Below are 19910 nucleotides of genomic sequence, written 5' to 3' on the forward strand. Positions count from 1 at the left end.
GTGGCAACAAAACTAGGCGAGATGGAAAGAAATCTCTGGTCTCTGGAGAGCATCTTGTTCAGGGTTTCTAGGTTGAGTTTCATTGGTTTGGAGAGACGCAATCTAAAATGTTGTAACTCCGCTGTAATAAGCACTTCCGAAAAGCTTGGAATTTGCTTGAAGATCTATAAAATCTGCTTTCTCGCGACTCTGCGATGTTATATAATTATAATGCACACATTTTACATTTAGAATCTGGCGTGTCTTTTATAGTCTCCTTACGCACAGGCGCGTCAGACCCTATTAGGGGGAGCAGTAGCTTATTAAGTATGTCTTCCGACGCCGTCTATTGCGAACGTTCCCACAGGATCGTAAGTTTTCCACCTGTTCGAGAAGAGTAATCTTTACTGATGTTGTTCAGGGATCAAATGTTGTTCAATAAAGTTCATGTTATGCGTCCCATCAAACATGGCTCTCAAGAGGACACGACATTGACATAGTGCCAGTTAATGTGTAGCTAAGTTTTTTGGCAGATCTTCATAGCATCATTTGGTTGCGGCTGTCTTGTGATCTGGTTCAATGTCTTGATCCGTGAGGCGTCCGGGACGGCGGTAGCTGTCTACAGATATCAGGAAACAATAGTTAAGCTTATCGACGACTTACCCATGGTCCTCAAGGAGCTCAATGATATATCTAATTATATTTAGCTTCTACGCAAGGTGTCACGGCACCTACTCTAATGGGATGTAATTTTGCCCGACTTTCATTCAGCTCTAACCATTTTTCTTTAAGAGCCAGCTAGATAGCAGACAGCGGAATACGAATGAGCCCGACTCGAGCGGTTATCAAATTGCTCTTACACGGCTATTCAAATGCACGGACGGATGACGTTACCCGTTTTGCCGTTAATAACAACAAGACGCCAAATTGCTTATGGCTTGCCTACTTTCTGGAAATTGAAACCAAAAAAAAATTTCGTTTCCACGAAGGTCGCCATGCTGTGGTTTGCTTAAGGCAATAGCACTTTTCTATTGGGTTGGTTTCTCCCATCGCGGACACGACAGATTTTACCTTCATGTATGCCAAAGTGCTCTTTGTCCGCTTTCTAAATTAGTGAATAATTTTATTGGAGGCAGGATGGCGCTGATTAATGGGGCGGGTCCGGGTTTTGCAGCCTATCTTCGGTAAAATGGGCGTCTTGCAACACACTAGAAAAGAGTTCGTTTCTGGTCTGCGGAGTGTAACGCTGTGAAAAAGTAAGTGTACCGTCTGCCTGGGGTATCGTGTTTGATGCAACGTTTGCTCTCCTTGGGGCGGTCTGAAGATTTATCGCTTATTGCGCTTTAATTGCGAGGACGTTCTGTGAAATGTCTATATGATAAAGAGTAGGGACTGACTTATCATTTGTCTTTTACAACGTCAAATATCTTTTATCCAGTACTAAATGCATTGATAATATCTAGCCTATGTCTGATACAAAGTGTCATACGACTGTGATTAAGCACAATTCAATCCGTACTGGTATGTCGTTTATGTTTAACTTCAGGGACAAGCCGGAGTGGTGCAACTGTGACTAAATTAGCGGAAGTCTCCTACGCACTTTAGCAGATCTTAAAAACTATAGAAACATACTTCAATATATAGAAATTAACTTTGCGACGGAAGCTTGGTTCGTAAGGCGTTTGTCTATATGTCTGTCTATCTGTCTGTGTGTGTGTGTCCGTGCTCGCGCACGCTATCCAGCGGCTCATCGCTGCGATTTCGTCGGAGGCGGGTGTGCGTGCCTTGTATGCTTGTGCTGATTATTGGTAGATGTTGCTGGTACACGTAACTCTGTAATGGTATTGTATTGGCTCGTTATAATATGGCCTATCGCTGCGATGGTCGTTAATCTGGCGATTTTGCTGGTTGAACGGCATCGTCGGCTGGAGTGGAGAGGGCGGCTTCATGGTGGGCGGGGCCTGAAACGAACAGTGGCCAACCGGAGTTGCTTCAGGGTCGCGGTGGATGCGTATCCCAGAGTAACTCTTGCTAGCTATCTGCGAGAGGACAAACGGCCTAGTTGCTTGACGACTTACGTTGGCAATGGTCGCCCTAAGGTTTCTTGACCATTTCTCCTAAAAAGCTTGCAAATTATGGTGACGACTCTATAGATATCCGAGTGAAAGGCCTACAAAAAGCACCGCACAATCTGGAATACGCAAACCGCCAGTGAAATTTATTGTTTACACAGCACCCACTTCCCGGTTCTTCAGGTCCTGTTTGTAACGTAAGTCTTAAAATCTGACGACACATGTAGATCATAGTGCCGCTAGGTAGCGGGGCATTTATTACAACCTTATGTCGTCTAGCTTACTGTCGTAGCTAGTTTAAGCTAAACGTTTGTTCATCGACATACTTGTGCTTATGGAATGTTTGTTAAGAAACTTTGGGTGATGAATTCAGTGGGTTAGGTTTGTGCCACCAGCCATATTTAAGTCTATGCAACTGCTAGATTTAGAGGTGAGGAAAAAGTTTGGTATAAATATTATCGAAGTGCTAAAAATTGGTTTTTAAAAATTACATAATGCTTTTCGTAATTATATCCGATGTAGGTTAATTAAAAAATAAATTAAATATGTTCGTTTAAATACTACTTACTTTAGATCCTTTAGGATGGTCATTAAAAATGCCTCTACAGAGGCATTTTTACTATTGCATTGCATACTTAGACATTAAGTAGATTATAGTTAATAAAAATAAGTACACTAAAAACAGCTCCGCAGTTTTACCCAATAGCGCCGCTTGATGAATATCTCGTTATGTAGTAGGCAGCTTATTTACATATGGTTTTCAAACCTAATGGTTCCGTGGTTACCTATTTAAGGCTATTCAGCCTTATATGCTGGCCGAAATGCCTTCGATGTATTCAACTGTTTCATCAGTAACCGAGTGTATCTATGAAGAACTTGTACGCTACGGTAGTTCGAAGTATCACCAGACTCTGTTTCATAAGTTAGCCAGCCAGTTGCTCCCAGGAGTGCCAGATAAAATTTATCGATACGCAACCTACATAAATGTAAACGGGGAAAAAACTCTGATAAAGACATTTGTAATTTTCGCAGAGGTTTCCATTTTTATAAAAATCTATCTGTTCTATAAAATAGTTTATCTTCTCTAATATTCGAGATCAGTGGGTAAGTATGGTAAATAAACTTTTGTACAATTATTTTCTTTCCAATGAGTCTAAAACCTTCTCTCTGCTGAAAGATAAAACAAAATTTAGATGTTTCGATTGACCTTTTTTAAGTCTACGTACCAAAAGGTGTATAAAAATTAGGCACGAGTCGATATCAATTAATTTTCCATTTAAGAGCTGAGCTTTAGCCAACTGTTTTGCTTAAAACTCGTAAATCAAACGAATGCAATTTTCTAGTTATTTAAAAGAAAACCATATTACCTGTCATGCGATCATTTCAATATGTAATATGGTAAAATCAAATACTGAACTTCGACATAACTGGCACGTGATTTTCGCACATACCTAGCCCTGAGTTCTCTCGTCTATAACTTCGACCCTCGGTAGCATCACTCTACACCGGCAATGCTACACGAAGAACGCAATACGTCCAAGCAATCGTCTTCCTTGTTTTCGGGTGAACCGATTCATTCTAACCGAATTATTTGGTGGGAAACATGACTTTTACGGGAAACATGAGGAAAACGAATTAGCCCTAAGGGCTCTGGTTGATTTCAGCACGTAGACGTCGGAGTGCCACATAAATAAAGTCCCACCCGCATTCACTGTACTCACTTCTAGGTAGGTACGTACGTAGCCAACTACGTTCTGGCTTTTTTACATCGCTCTCGAAGGCTCCGTCCTTTTCTCATCAGGTTCGTTTATGCCTATAAAACGAGCACACAAACCTAATCAAACAACAAACCTGCTCTTTCGTATCAGTCAGTGTTTCACGGACGACGAAAAGACGCACAATCAATATTAAACATTTCATCTCTGTCTATTATCCGGACAACGGAGGATCTGTTGAGCCGAAGTGACGCAAGGTAGTGTCTCTTCCTCTTGAATCGCTACGGAAGTATGTATGGGCAGCACCGACGCGCTAGCTAACCCATACAAACTTAAAAAGAAGGGATTTGTTCACTGGGCGGGCAAACGCCTATAAACATAGAGACTTTATACCATCGATATCAACACTATCAGCCTTGCTCGTCGGCAGCTCAACTACTTTGGGCTGACATTCGTACGCGTAGATTATTATGTACTTTACGCATTTTCCGTAGAAAGACAGTGGCAAGCTAGTGAACGAAGTGCAGACTGGTTCCTCTGTGTTTCTTTGTTTGCGTTTGCATCAGTTAGTTCGTTCACGTCGGCAAAGGAAGCGATAAATTCAAAAGAAAGAACATAGAATGACTCTATGAAAATATAACTAACGCAACATTGGCGTTTGCTGATAGCATTGGTATCGCCAAACGATAACTGCAGTCTTTTGTAGTTATGTCGTTGTATTTCAGTTATTCAAATTAAACCCCTTCGTGATTTGAAAAATCGGGACCGCGTTACGACTCGTAAATATAATAACGTGAACTTGTGAGTACCTTTGGTAGCGGCCAACTTTGAACTGAGCTGCGAAAAAATCGTTCGTTGATAAAAACAGTTCGTCAAGTTACATATACGCCCAGGAGCCGGAATTCACAAGTTGTGCCTTTGAATTTAGGCAACAAACATGTGCCTGCCAAAACCCCATTACAATCGTAAGCGCAACCTGGCAATGTGCCTTTACACAGAGCTACCGGTACAATATAACGAATCTTTGACAATAACGAAGAGCGGTGCTCAGCAGTGTCTAAAAGTAAGCTTTATAAATAGCTTCTATACGGTATCCTGATAAGGCTCCGACGAACAAACTATAAGGTTTATCAGAACAAACTACTTTTTTTGTTCTAATTGGTGTTAACTTATTGTAGAGGCCTCGAGAGAGTTATGCGCTGCTACAAACTATATATGGGTTGAAATAGCGAATGCTGGTGTGAAAGAAATCGAAATTTACCAAATTGAGGTTACATTGGTACATTGAGGTTACAAACATGATGAGGTCGGGCTAGAGCCGACAAGAGTGACGCGTGGTAATCGACTACTTCAGTTAAACGGAGACAACAGACCGTGTACGCTAGACCGAAGAGTGGCATGCTGATATAAAAGGATTTAGCGAGCTTGTAGGCTATAAATGTTTACGCAGTATTACCCAACGAAAAATGGCAAAGTTCTAACAAACAAACTTTTGACTGGAAATCTATTCATATGGACGTTCAGTTAAGCGAGCACTGCATTAGACAACCCTTCCGAGATATTCGCTCATAAATTGAATACGTTTTTAATTCAGACTAGATCAGAGAGTTATCTGAATGGTCTATTGGTCTATCTATATTGGTCTTATGATTTTCCTGGAGTTATTTAATGTCGCTACCGTTAAAGCGGGAAATCCATAAAAAAAATAAGCCCGTGTCTGGGTCTTCTGAGATATAAGTTCTCCCCTGTAAACATGGCCAGTATCAGACGCAAGGGTTTTTTTTCACGTCTATCAAAATCTCACTCAATCCTCTGTTACTCTTAAAGATCAGCCACGGAAGTATACACTCGCTATGGTTCACTAAATATCGTTAATGAAACATGGCAGATTACAATTTAGATAGGTAAACCAATGCTGATTTACTTCATGCGTACATAATTTGATTGAAAGCATCTGGGTTCTTGGCAAGAACTTAATCACTGCTGATGATCCGTTGGGGGTATTTTCCAGGGTAGTAATGCGGAAGTCTCCATAACAGTTTAATTACATAACAGTGGGTAGTGTATCTGCACGCTGATCTTAGGGGCACGATGTGGTCTAAATTCGAAGCTCGGCCGTAAACAGAGAGACAGACTTCGTTTCGTGCTGGAAGCCAGCCGTCTGCTTGATGGAAAACATAGAGGGTGGTAGGACGATTAGTGTCGCGTATGAATACATGTTGTTGGGGTCATGCTTGATGGGAAGTTAGATTAAACTTATAATATTTCTCGATTATTTTAAATCTAAGGTAAACTCTTGGTTTATCTAATAATATCTATATGTAGGTATGTAAGCATGGAAAAACGTTTTAATGAGTTTCTCGATTTATCATTTTGACTTGGCTAGACGAAAAGCGTTTTGTACGATTGCGCATTACTTATTCAACCGCTCTTATATTAGCTATTGCAAACGGATTCGACGCACTCTAAAACAGAATAACTTTGGAACTATATACAACGCTAACAAACAGAATTTGACTCGTAAATATTACAGTTTTTACTCAGGTTTAGTTTACTCCAAAAGGATTAAACTTAGAAGGAACAAGATCTTTTAGTCTCAAAAATAAGCGCTTACTGGTCAGGTCCTTATAGGCCACAACGCTGCGGAAGTCCATCGAAGATTGGTATAGGCATTAGACAGGTAGACCGTGAACGATGCAAACGTTTGACGAGTGGAGCTCAGGTTGTTAAAAATAAGCGAGGAGGTGACCCGACGTCAAAACCCAATAGACCAGCAAACAAGCGCTGCGGCAATCAAGGTGCTGTACGGAAGTAAACTATGGAGTTTATGGGCTTGGTCAACCGAAAGTGGCATTTCAGGTTTAACGTGTGACAAAACTGTAACCAGAGCTCTAAAAATGCAGATACCGAATAAAGAATGGGTCTTCCGTGAATTGACTTCACGCCAGCCGTACATGCGTATGGCGTATTTTCCGTGAAGTGTACAAAATGTAATATAAGAAAAAATCCCCTTGAAGCATACGGCCGCTATAGATGAGGCATGGTTCGACCTACTCTACCAGCTGGAGACGGACCAGTTGAGGGTGTGGGATCACCTTGGTGAAAGTCGAGTTCGGGGACAACGTTAAGTGACTTCGGACGTAAAGTGATGGTAGTACATGCGATAGACATCAGAGACATGCATCACTATAGGATCCTCGTCAAAAGTAAAACAACGAACGCGGTTCGCTACCTCGAGTTCCCCAAGGGGCTCATGGGCTGTTAGCACGGCAGTTGGATCTTCATTGCCACACTTCTACCTGAACTTAAGTAAAGAAATATTCAACGAATTTAACCTGCCTATTTTTCTGATCTAAGTCTGCGTGATTACGGGCTTTCGATGCCCTAAAAAAGCATATTGGTGGGTAAGTATACCTCATTATTGATTTGCCTAGAGAAACCGTAGACAAATGAATTGCATATGGAAACGCAAATGGTAAATAGATGGAAGTTCTGCCACTGTGTAAAGGACCTCTAACACATATCAAAAAGTTATCATTCTGACCCAACTACTTAAAAAATTACAGAATTTCAAAGTCTGCCGGATTGGTTTGTAATATTATACAAAATCTAATGCAGACGCCGCACGTAATGACAAAAATGTACCCGGTGAGCAATACGGAATATTTGACAGCGTTGTTTACCTAATACACAACTAGCTGCACAAAAGTTCATGTCTTATTTAATATATGCGGCATTCGATGATTGTACACATCTTCGGCTGGATGACTTACATAAAAATACCTGCTAGAACCAGCTGCGTAACAACATCTATGGCTATTTAGATGCAGAACGCTCCCAGGTGCGAGGCGCACGCTCCTGTCAGCTAACGACAAAGGTAAACCAGTTCGCTTTACTTTGGTGGCAGCGGCGGGGAGGCTGACGACGAGGTCAAAATCGTACAAGAATGTCTTGAAGGACTAGCTAATTGAGGCAACGCAAGCGATGGGCAGAAGAGTTCGAGCGACCCGCGAAGGGACCGAAATAACTATAGGACGTCAGGTGGGCGCAAAGATATTTATAAGGAATGGCCTATACTTTGTTATATTTGATGATCGGTGGAGAATAGAGGCGTCAAAGATCCTAAAGAAGTTATGCGAGTGTTGAAACACTTCTTCCGTTGCTATAGTGAAGTGGGCAAGACGTTTAGCGAGTTCGGGAGTGGCAAGCGGTCTTTGCTAGATGAGGTAGGTGTGCTGTATAAATTCAGTATGTTTGGATAGCATTCGAATAACAGCGAGATCCGCACTCATATTTCTCACCGCAGCGAAGAGAACTTCTTGTACTTAGTTAGTGCTCAGTTAGTGTGAGATTATAAACCATATAGCATTTGCTGGTGGAAGCCTCCCGAGAGAACTCTGCTAGGACTAGGTCCAGCTCAAACCGTGATGTTTAGGACAGCAAGAGTTGTGCTTTTGAAGGCTTGAAGCCGCGGACTCGTACGACGCGACCTTCGCGATGCACCAATTTGCTTGTCCATTTGAAGAAAATGAAACACTATCTGGTAAACGGTTTACAACTTATAACAGAAACGCACCGAGCGCTAGAGGATACCGGCTATGGGATGACGACATTTCGGTGGATAGACATGGCCGAGTTATCTCAGATGAAATACTGAACAAATACGCGCCTACGGCTTTATAAGTCTTGCAACGTCTCGTTTTTGAATAGGAAAAAGAGACTGAAATAAAACACTAAAACTAATCGATACCCGCCTAATGAGCCTTTCAGAGCTTCCTCGAATTACAATGGTTCCACCGAAAGCAGCTCTGCAACCACATGATGTATATATGCGGCTCAAGACGATATATACCCTGATCTTACCACCCTTGGAGCTTTCTTCCTAGTAAATTTGGCCTTTTAAACATGGACAAACTGACAAAAGGAAATTTGGCAAACAGTACATATACCTGTTCTAGACTAACGTAGCCTTCAACAGCCCCTCAGGACGCCCTTTCGATGCTTTCAGGGTTCGGAATTAAGCTAATTGCGTAATCTCTATTGTCATCCCAGATATTTTGTCATAAAGGACACATTTTATACCAACAACGTTGAGCCTTACAGCTGTGTGAATGCTCACGAGGGCCGAGTGGTCCTACCAAGTCCTACAACTAATAACGTTTCTCGCATATGTACACACAGTCGCTGAATACATACGAGATCTTTCGGTGGTGACGAACTATAAGCTCAGTTTTGAAATTCTTATTTTAAATACGAATAGATAAGCTACGCTATTGCCTAAATACTATGATGGTTCATAATTAAAAGTTTTGAATTTCTTCATCCAAAGTTCACTAAAATTTTCTTCCACCGACAATAACAACAAAAGATCGATGCTTAAGACACACACGATAAACCTGAACGAATAGAAAAAAAGCTATTTTTTTGTTTTAAACGTATTTATGTAGTACCATGGAGTGCGATGGCCCTACGTGCCTCAGAGAATATGTAGGCACCATTTAAATAGTTCAAAATTAGATCACATTGCGCTAGAATATAAACCGTAACATATTCAGTGTCTCAGAAGTATCAGATTCACAAACACAATGGACAATGTAAAAAACGACTGAATAAGCTAAACTGGATTCATACGTTTTTGTTTAATCTAAAAACAAATATTTAGTGTGAGAAGTATATTGGTGAAATGTTTATATACAGACTCAAAGTGCTTCATATGGCGAGAATTGATAGAATCAACAATAATATGGACAGTAAAGGTGGTTGGATTCACACGATAAAAAAGCATAATTATACTTTTTTTTTCTTGGGACCATACGATGTAAGGGTTAGAAAGTCATGAGAACATTGAAATAGTGATTCTCATATTATTTTTGTGTTTATTTTCGTTTATCTATTTGGCAGAAGATAAAACACTGTCTGTCTGTGTCGTTTTGACACGTCTGTTTGTTTTTGCGAAACTTCCCATGTTTCAGAGGGAGAGCGTCGATTTTTAGGTGTGCCGCGTAGCCGTACTTTATTAGCATATAGAACCCCCTCAACTTATTATAGTTTATCCTTCTAATTAGAATGATCATCTTAGTAATGGGTACCGTAATAATAGTGGTATTAATAATACTGTGACTAAAAGCGTAACTTTTTTATATTGATAGTAATTATACTATTGTACGGGTGTAGGACAACAAGAAAAGTACGTTCGTTCTGCTTCGATTTATTAGGACTAACTTTTCAGTTAAGGATAAATAATGGATAATAGCAACTTCGAGTACAACCCATACAGTGGATAGCCCTTCAAATAGATAGTATAAACAAATAAAAATGTATTTGCTTGTAAAACAATAAAAATCTGCCTATCTATAACCCACGGTCGCTTAATTATCGTGGGTTTTAGATGAGTACAACCAGCGGTTAATTGTCGGCGACGCTTAGTTCGTTATAAATATGACGTTAACTAGAATATCCTAATTTTACCGATTTGTATATTCCTAAATAATAGTTCAATTTTACAAGTTATCTGGAAGTGGTAAACAGGACGTTGGACTTCGTAAAATCAATCAATCAATCTAACTGGAATTAGTCAGAGTAATGGGCATTCGTTTGTGACAGCCGTCGGTGCGATCAATGCAAAAACGAGATCCTAGATTGGACTATCTCTTCATCTCGAACATATATCCATAGATGTGTTAGCTAAGCTCCCTTTCGCAAGCTAAATTCGTCTAAAAAGACCCAGGGGTTATTTCAACATAAAGTATTGAGACGTGCTTTTTCCTACGCGTCTGTTTGAGTAAATTGTTTAGATAAACGGCTACTGAACAATTGTTATTAGTTTACCGTCATAAACAGCAGCTTTTTTTTTTTTTGCTTTTCGACTGCTTCGGGCATGCAAGCTATGAAGAGCACGTACCGTCTGGCCGAAAAGCTAAGAACGAATATATATATGTTTTTAAAAGATCTAGTCATGCTTCAATACAGAGTGAGTGGACCAGCTAAGACATAGAATTACGTAACTTTTGTCTAACTTCGAATCGTTTGATCTTAAAGAAGGTGGTATTCGTGTGAATGCTACTTCGTATCTGAAAGTTGGTTTCTTAGATGGAACTATTATTACTAGCGATACTCAAGTTCCAACGTAATGTATAGCGACAAGTGTATAGTATTCAGCCTGGTGGCGGATTGTAGCCCATAACTTATGGCTATTTGACGTTTCTTCCATGTTTCCTACTGGCAGCTGGACAACAAAACGTGTCTCTTGCTAGGCCAGAGCAAACAATATCACAGCAGTCTGACCTTCTCGAAAGATAGAGGCCTTGAACAAAATCTCAGGTTGGGGCCGCTCCGAATAGAAAGGCTAAAAAATAGTATAAAAGCGTATGCTGATAGAGAAACTGTTGGTGATTTGGTCTGAATTCCTTAACCGCTCTTCCAACCGGCTCTCAAAGCAAATTTATTTGATAGTTCCACATAAATACTATACCAAAGTTTGTAATACTGACTACTCATTCGGCCATTTCTTGACCGAAAATACTCGTATTTTTCTTTATGCTGTGAATTGTGTTTACATTTAGTGAACATTTCGTATCTATTGGCCGGCTACGTGCGCTGGTATGTTCAAAATGGATCCCTGTTCGGCAGACCTGCTAAACGACGGGGTGAGCCTTCTGTAAGGAGACAGATGGGCTGCGAACCATGAGAGACAGCGGGGGTTTATAATGAAAGCTGCTTTACATGACCTATTGGATTTCTACCTCGGACTGATGATAACTGCGAAGACGCGACAAGGCAGACAAAGAGGATGAAGCGCAGAGAATAATTCTTGCCAAAAAAGAGCACCAACAAGATGCCGAAAATCGTAGCTTTATATTATTTTCTTTATTTACCTACTTAATTGCTCAGTCTGGCACACGTGTCAAGAAGAGAGCTATGCCTTTCATAGAGATCCCGCGCGGAAGGGCTTTAATCTAATACATTTCTTCTAGATGGTTTAAAAATACAAACTTAAATTAGTCTTCACCATATTTGAGCTGGAAATCGAGCTGAGCTTTTTAATTTTGACATGTACCAACGCTGTAACATCTGAAAGGGACTTCCGCCGACGTAACTTAGCACTGAGCAGTTTCCGGAAAGACCGAATCGAATTAGGGTGTATTGCTATCATTTCGCATTTAAGACGACAGTCTCAGATTCATTTCTCGTTAGATAGCTAATTGCCTCTTACGTGTGACACACTAAAGTATAATATATCTGAAACGAATGAAATTGAAGTGGCGGAAAGTTACGTACATGCTGAACGCTATAATGATAATTCGAGGAATGAAGTATTCTTCATGACTAAGTTTTTCTAAGTTTCTTGACTAAGAGTTCATTGGGTCGTGCGTGCTATACGTTTTTGCTTACAATATAACAATTAGTCCGATACTCAGAATGTGCGCCAATGTACAATAGCGTGAATTGGGTCTTCTAGAATATTCCAGTACCTTGTAGACGTATCAAAGAAAAGCAAAAAGGCCCAACTGTGAGTACTGCGCCCCCTGCTTGTCGCTATCCTAGAAAGCGACGAACTTATTAAGCGAGCCAATTTGAAAACGAATACTTCTATTTGATTAAATGTTTGTTATTGTTTTTTAAGTTTATTAAGTGTTGTTGAATTATTGACGTTGTTTGCTTGACATCTTTGTTTCCGATGTTTGAGCAACTTTCCAATGCGCCAGCCGTTCTAAAGACATTTCACAGCAGCTAAAATCTATTATCCGACTTATAATTAAGAAATACGTCCTTAGTGCTTCGATTTATTTTACATATCGCTTAAGGTTAGCTGAGGAAATGTCTAAATTTTCCAATATCTCTAAAATATTTTCGGCTTTAATCGTCTTGACAATGCCATCGCCCCAGATGCCAGCGCGCGTACGTCTTTGCGCGAGATGCCGAAACCACAACGAAAAAAACCTCGTAAAGGATCATAAGGACCAGTGCAAATACAGGTAAGATACATGGCCATTATAAACAGTCTTAATCGTACCGTAATTCGTGTGTTTGTGCAGCATAGAAGCAGTCTATGGTACGACTCGACGCTGTGTACATTACACGATCGCTAACAATCAAGTAACGCTTCTCGTTCATTGTTGTTGTAACGCCTTGATCGGCTTGAAGAAGGTTTTTTTTCAGGTCTTGATGCTTTGTCCATCTGTCAAGTTATACTTAATTTCTTCCACTCGTTTCTGCTCTAGAGACTGCAAATGCGAGAACTGTATCCTAATTCTCCAAAGGCAGCAGGTACAGGGTAAACTGAAAAGACTCCAGAGTTCAGAGAGCACCTCCAGGAGAGGCGCTACAACTCGAGTCCAGTCAAATAGTACCAACCAAAAAAACCATCCGCAGGAATTGCATCGCCGTCTACGATACCAACATGTGCCTCCGCAACAACAGGTGGACACGGCTCGTCATCTACAATATCAATTTCGCGTAAGTGAGACGATCCTAATAGCTTTGATGAAGCGACGCAGTGTTTTTCAAATCGAGAGCTAGGTCAACTAGTAAACACATAATAGACAATAGTTAAATAATTGTCAAATAAAACTAAGACGGGTCACATTTAAACGTAGATGCCCGGTTTTTTTTATGAGGCTGTGTGGAACACGGCATGCGTCAACGATTCCAGAAAACAATGCACGATCGCGACGGGTGCTGATGCCGAACCACGTAACACCGTGCTCCGAAACGACCGAACACAGATCAAAGTAGTTCCTAGAAGAACATCTGACCGGCAAAATGGTGCCGTATATAGTGAAAATTAAATACCCTGGGGTGAGCTAAGATGGAAACTAAGGTGAAATAGGGGCTCGTTTTAGGGGACATTTATAGAAAGCACCGATTTTTTATGCATCAACAATGCGTTCGATTTACGTTTATGGTTTAAAATAGCAGCCACTAGTCGTTTCTTTAACGTACAGAGTGTACAATTAATGAAATTTGTTGTTCTTTTACAACTTTTGACTTGTATGTTATATACTGTTACTTCGTAAGCCCGTAGTCATTGGCAGGATCACAATATGAATAGAAAAGGACGGCGTTTTCGACACCTTTTAATCGCCTTCGAAGATGCTTTAATCCGGTCTAGCTGCGGCCTAGTCCTCCTACGAGCACTCTGTGGTTGAGATTTCAACCGAAAAATAGTTTGGTAAATTGTACCTTAAATCCAAAATAAGCTGCACTAAGTTCAATGGGGATCATCTTGAGCCGCTTCTGGAGAAGAGTAATTGTCGAATGCCCCTATATCTACATCTTACCCATGGAGCTTTCACTGTACGCGCAGCAAATATTTTGGATCACTTTGGAGCTTTGTTAGTCGACATATTTTTTCCGAAATGACGCTCGTCTATGAAGTTTAAGGCCAAACTTAAATATCGTGCCATAAGCAAGACAATCACTTTGTATAAAAACAAACCTCTCAAACGGTATCTAACACATCGACATCAGGGAGAAGATTAGAAAGGTTAGTAAAAACAGCCGGTACTTCAGCCCTGACGTAGCAATTTTTGCAGGTCAAGCTTTAACGCCAAACAAAATTCATATTTAAAAGTTTGTGTTATCCGCCGGGTGCGCAACAGTCTACAATATACAGGTCGAAGCTCTTACTGGGTAAAATATGCACTGACGGTGATAATGATGATCGGGTTCCCGAAGCTAGCTTGTTTTACTGATCTGCTCTGGTTCTTCAGGCTGGCTCAAATCAGGAACGGTCAACAGTATCATCGTCACTATCGTCTATAAGGAGTACTTTCTCAGAGCCAACGACATCGTTTGGGCCAACTTTCTCGTCACCCTCATGTAAGTGATAATTTTAATTTACGTAATATCACAGACGTTCGAATACAGTTCGTTGTCAAGCATTCCGGCCCGGCAATCTTCTCAGGTATAAGCAGTCATAACAAAAATATCGCATTCACATATGATGCCTGTATTAGCAATAAATGAAAGATAAAATTGATGCGGCACGTTGGCAGAAGACACTTAATTTTTGCGTTAATAAACAATAAATGAAAATCAAGCAAACAATGCATAAACACGGGACAATGACAAATAAACAAAAAAGCAGTAAGACAAATTCAATACCAGCTAACACATCACTGGTACCTGACGTTCGTCGAGGCTTCGTTCGTACCGTATTTCTGTTTCTAGACGGCTAATTGATTTGTTTTCATCATTACTCTATTTTATTTGCCAACTTCTGCAGCAGCCAGCGTCAGTTTTGCTGATGACCATCAACCAGCAGCATCAGAGTCTGTTTGGTCTTCTTTCGAATAAAAGACCGAATCGGCGAAACCCTTTATTGCTTCTGGTTTCGTCTATGCCGTTAACTTTGAATGCTTGTCCTTCTTTGAAATTCGTGTGTCCCTTGTTCCTTTCCTCGTCGTGATGACGGCGCTGTTTCCCTTGATACGGGCCGCACGGACGCTGGCCGCTTGATCGGTCCCACTTAGCGCATTTGGTCTCCGCATTCTAGCTCGTGCATAGGCTTCCCTAACGCGGACGCTTCTGTCGACTCAAAATTGGAGTTGCCACCTTCTTTGGCGGACTCAAGCCACTCACGAGATGGTTTCTTTCCCTGTAGAACGCTCTAGAGTAGTGTAAGCCGAAAGTACTATAGTTGTTAGGAAAGCATCGGGTCGTGTTTTACGGAAGAATCCGACGGCGACGATTCATCGGCAGGTAGCAACTACAGAATAACATCAAGAAGATCACGCTGATAGTGAAGGCATCGGTGGAAAATGGAAATAGTTGAAATGGAACAGAAATATCGAAGGAAGTGGCCTACAGGCTGGTAAGCGGACGCTTGAAACGCGACGTTATCGACGTATTTTGGTTTTGAAGCTATAAGAAGGAAGAGAAACGATCGGTTCGTCGTTTGCCTGAGCAGAAAAGGCAACGACTAGCAACAAACTAGGTTGCTCACAGTCAATACACTACAGAAATATCCCGACTGGAACAAAGAGGCTCACCACGGAGGCATCATCGTCCGCCGATCGGTGTATTTGATAGAAATGCTCAACAATGGGTTTGTCAATTAAATGTTGTTGAATAACTGACGACGATATACGATGTAATTAACATGGGCCTCTTTTAACAACATCTCATATCTGCCTCATACTTTATTTAATTTTATTTATATAGCAAGCATATGTATCGTGGGGCCGAAAGAGCCGATGGACTCGGTGGGTGACCTTTGTGTTTGATCAGTTCAAAGTCAGCTTCGTTAATATCCCTTTCAATTTCTATTTGAATATTTATTTGCTACAGATAAGTGAACAGATCAAAACTATCCATGTACATGTATTTCGTTATATGACGATGGCTGACGAAGGTTGGTTTATTGTTGCCAAACGGGGTCCTTTTTCATCGTAGTGAGAATCAAACGGGCTTTATAGACAGAACTATTGGAGGGTTAACGTAGACGTCATCGGTTAGAAATAGTGAAACGATCTACGTTCGATTGAGGACCGTAAAACAGAAACGAGGCTTAATTGTGTGATTTAGCTAGAGTGATGATAGAGAATGATTGACCACAGTCTATTGCAGCTAATGGTAACAGCCAAGCAAAGTTCGTGAAACTATTCGAAATCCATCTAGTAGAAGTTAGCGTCTGGTAGAAAATCATCGGGTTTGGAAAGTTCCGTTTGGTACCTAAAATAAATTATGGATTGCAGTGTTATGGCTTATATACGACAGCAATGGGTCTATATTTCGATCACGTGTCAACATTGCTTTATGATCCAGCGCAGTTCAGTTAAGGAAACAGAAATGCATTGGTGGTAATTCATTAGTGCTTATATGCTTATAACGTAAATATTTGCGTGCACACACAACGTTACGGCCTATTCAAAATAGGTATGACAAAGACAGATAGCAGTACTCCAGTAGGCGGTTCCGGTTAGTCTAAAGTTTTGCTTTTTCCTGCAGCTTATTTACTACAATCATATTTTCTCTAAATCAGCTTGTTCTCATTTTGAAATACCTTAGTGTCTTCGTTTTACTTGGGCCTGCCGCTGCAGCTTCAGCTTCTAGACTCAAGTTTGGGGCTCTCGCTGGGAGCACCTTTTGCTGGACCTCTTGCTGCTCTTGGACATCTAGCGTCCTTAAATGTCGCTAGCCAGTTAGCTCATCCTGGCACTTCTGGGAACTCACGCACACAACCATCTTTAGCAGGTCAGCATACGCTCGTTTCCAACAAGAAAGCTATAGGTATATAGGTACGTATCAATCAATTCCCAACTTTTTCAGCAGTTTCATTATGATATGATTCGGCTAAATGGTTCAGATTAGGCTAATTTAAACTAAATTAGGCGCCAATTTAAACTAAATCAGGCTCATTCATACGGGCACACACTCCGCCTTCTGCGGTGCCTTGAACTACTGGGTTTTGGACAGCGAAGCTGGACTATGCCGATTTGAGTCCGGCAACGGGATTCACGCTCCCGTCAAATTTTAAACTTACGAACATTATGTTAAGAAATATGATATGCATTATATATTACGTAGGTAAATTGCTACCTATTGATACTACAGCTGCTTTGACCGTTCTTTTTTTTAGTCACATTTACCAGTTGAGGGTTTTTTTTGCCTGCAACACGAGCCATAATGTTAAACGTTAAACATTCAGTGTAGGCTGGAAAGTTTTCGAAATGTAAGTTTATTAGCCAGCAAATATATTTATACAGTCATCTATAGTATCAGAGACCAAACCGAGCAATTATTGACCCTTTATATGACTTTACATTATAGGGCAATCAGAGCTTTCGCCGGGAGCTAGCACTGAACAATGCAATATTAAGAAGAAAAGTTAGAACACCGGACTTCGTCGTATTCTCCTTAGATTTGCGGAAAATATCTGAAGTTTACATTCGACTGATATGCAGACGATCTTTGGTCGCCTAACGCACACAAAAATATGTATATATTCGGTTATATATAATATATTAGATACAATCTATTTACATTTTGAATATGCAATGAGTAACTGGTAGTGAACCAATCTTTACCCAATTTGTAAACGCACAATATATCACTGTATCTGATAGCCAGGCCGGAATCATGTACAGTTTCTAAATAAAGATACCTTGTTTTGCTTTGAATATCTATACCTATAGTTCTAAAAGCATGATGTCTACTCAGTTATGATTAGCTATCCTAAAAACGGACCTTTCCGGCCATCTTTACAAGCAGTCGGTTGTCCTTCAGAACAGCCTGTCATTGACACACCCGAGTGAAACCCACACAGCCTGAGTTGTATTCCGTGTGCTGCTAAAGGAAAAAACCTTGAGCACTGGCCGTGTAGGAATTATTTTTCCCTTAAATTAGCAGGACCGATAAGCTTCGAGCGAAACGTTGCAAAGTACTTTATGATTGTCGTTTCAACGAGTCGATCTTCACCATCAGCCTATTGTGTTCCTTCTCCATTCAGAAGCAAACCAATAAATGTTAAGAACCAATGGAATATATACTTAACGCGTAGCCAACAGCCGGCGATTTAATCGTTTATCTGAAATGAAGTCTCCATGGTTCCAAACTACACGTTAGAGGTACAGTCATATAATTGTTCGGCGCAATCTAATACCTACTTGAATGTCTATATAGTGTTTTTTTTTTTAATTCATTTTCTTAAGCCAATCGTAGGAGGAGCAGTGCTAATTCGCTGTGAAGATATAATACGGACTAGTCTGATCAATAGCGTACATTACGCAGAGCAGTTTTGTGACACTATAAGCTCGTCTTTTATAGCCAATGATAAGCCCGCTTTGTCCAACTGTGCCCATATAAGAACAGTATCTACTTTTACAAGCCAATACATAACCTGTCGCTTCCGACTGTTTACCTTACTTAATTTTTACTCGTTAAACGCTCTAGCTATCAGGCAGCTTTCTACGCAGCAATTGGAAACAATAGGTTCTTGGCGAACGAAATAAAATGCAGAATCGTCTCCTCTAGCTCCGCTAACGATAAGAGGCCTCTCAAGAAACCTTGTGCAGAGGCCGCTACGAATACTCGGATGAAAAATCGTAGAAATCTGCAAAAGGAAAGTGCGCTGCTCCGTACCTATCGGACGCACTGTCGTCATGACGCCTGCTCTAGCGCCATATTTAACGTATATTCTACAATGAGATATGCTTAAGTCCGCCGCGGGTTGGCGATATGCCTGTCACTGTCATATTTTAGACGAGCGTGTGTAACGCTAGTATTTTTCTAAAGTGTTTACTCTTTGCGGTAATATAGTGCGATCATATAGGCAAAACGTCCAATGTGTATCGGGATGCGTTTAGGTGAAGCGGTAGTAAACGTGTGAGTTCGACCACAATAAGACTAAACGAAAAGGCATTACTTTACATCATGTTTCTAAAAGCTTGCAATGGGAATAGGTTGACGTACTCGCGAGCTCAGACGCAGAGGAATGTTTCGAGATGGCTATCTATCTCAGTATCGTTTCTTAGTTACACGCCTTACATGGCATTCGTTTTGCCAACGATTCTCAGCACGTACATATATTTCGATCGAACAAGATGGTCACGCAGACTAAGCTAAGCGTAAGGGTTAAAATACGATTGTTCAACTTCAGAAAGTTCAAATGTCTTTGTTAGTATCTCACCAGTTGGACTGTGGCGTGGCCCTAGACAGGTGTAACTTAAAGGCTATTAGCTATTATCTCATGATCTTGCGCTCGAAGCTTCTTGTGTGGGGTACGTGAACGTTTTTAAAAAGCTAGTTTCATACTATCAGGTAGGTAAAGGCAGACTAAACTAAGCATCGTTTGTAATTAATTGATAGCCATCTACTGATTACACTGATTACTGATACAGCCACCTACTGGTTCTATTTTGCATACATTAGGTCGACTAGACAGGTTCACTGTAGGCGCCATGAAAGTGGTGACCCTGTTTGGGAAATTTCGAAAGCGCCAAGGCCTTTGATTTACGTTGTAAGCGCAAAATAAAGCTAATAGTTTATGGAACAACTTAATAATTATCGGAATAATATAATGGTTACATTAAAAAAAATACATTTCAACGTTTGCTTCTGGAATGAGCCTTATAATGAAACTTCGAGCTCTAATACGGTTGTTAGAATTCAGACCTTGAGTGCCATGTGCAACAGAATGCTC

The 19910-nt window shown here is 40.6% G+C and overlaps 1 protein-coding gene across 2 annotated transcripts; it reads left to right on the forward strand.

Annotated features, from left to right (window-relative positions):
* The first annotated feature begins 1993 nt into the window (after positions 1 to 1993).
* On the forward strand, positions 1994 to 17895 carry LOC111254621 (uncharacterized). Of its 2 annotated transcripts, none has more exons than XM_022815670.2 (6): positions 1994 to 2248; positions 12653 to 12741; positions 12988 to 13222; positions 14479 to 14587; positions 16778 to 16963; positions 17540 to 17895. In XM_022815670.2, the coding sequence occupies exons 2-6, from the start codon at positions 12653 to 12655 to the stop codon at positions 17599 to 17601; spliced, it is 681 nt and encodes a 226-aa protein (XP_022671405.1). In that variant the 5' UTR covers positions 1994 to 2248; the 3' UTR covers positions 17602 to 17895. The 2 variants fall into 2 exon arrangements, with proteins under 2 accessions (XP_022671405.1, XP_022671404.1); XM_022815669.2 differs by lacking the exon at positions 1994 to 2248 and adding an exon at positions 2276 to 7807.
* Positions 17896 to 19910: the final 2015 nt, after the last annotated feature.

Source organism: Varroa destructor, unplaced genomic scaffold, assembly GCF_002443255.2.
Source record: "Varroa destructor unplaced genomic scaffold, Vdes_3.0 BEIS01000007.1, whole genome shotgun sequence".
NCBI lineage: Eukaryota > Metazoa > Arthropoda > Arachnida > Mesostigmata > Varroidae > Varroa > Varroa destructor.

Coding starts and splice junctions, on each gene's coding strand:
- LOC111254621 (XM_022815669.2), top strand. CDS start 7,751: ATGGGCAGAAGAGTTCGAGCGACCCGCGAAGGGACCGAAATAACTATA. Junction 14,588..16,777: donor AACTTTCTCGTCACCCTCAT/GTAAGTGATAAT, acceptor GAAATACCTTAG/TGTCTTCGTTTTACTTGGGC. Junction 16,964..17,539: donor CACACAACCATCTTTAGCAG/GTCAGCATACGC, acceptor TTTACATTATAG/GGCAATCAGAGCTTTCGCCG.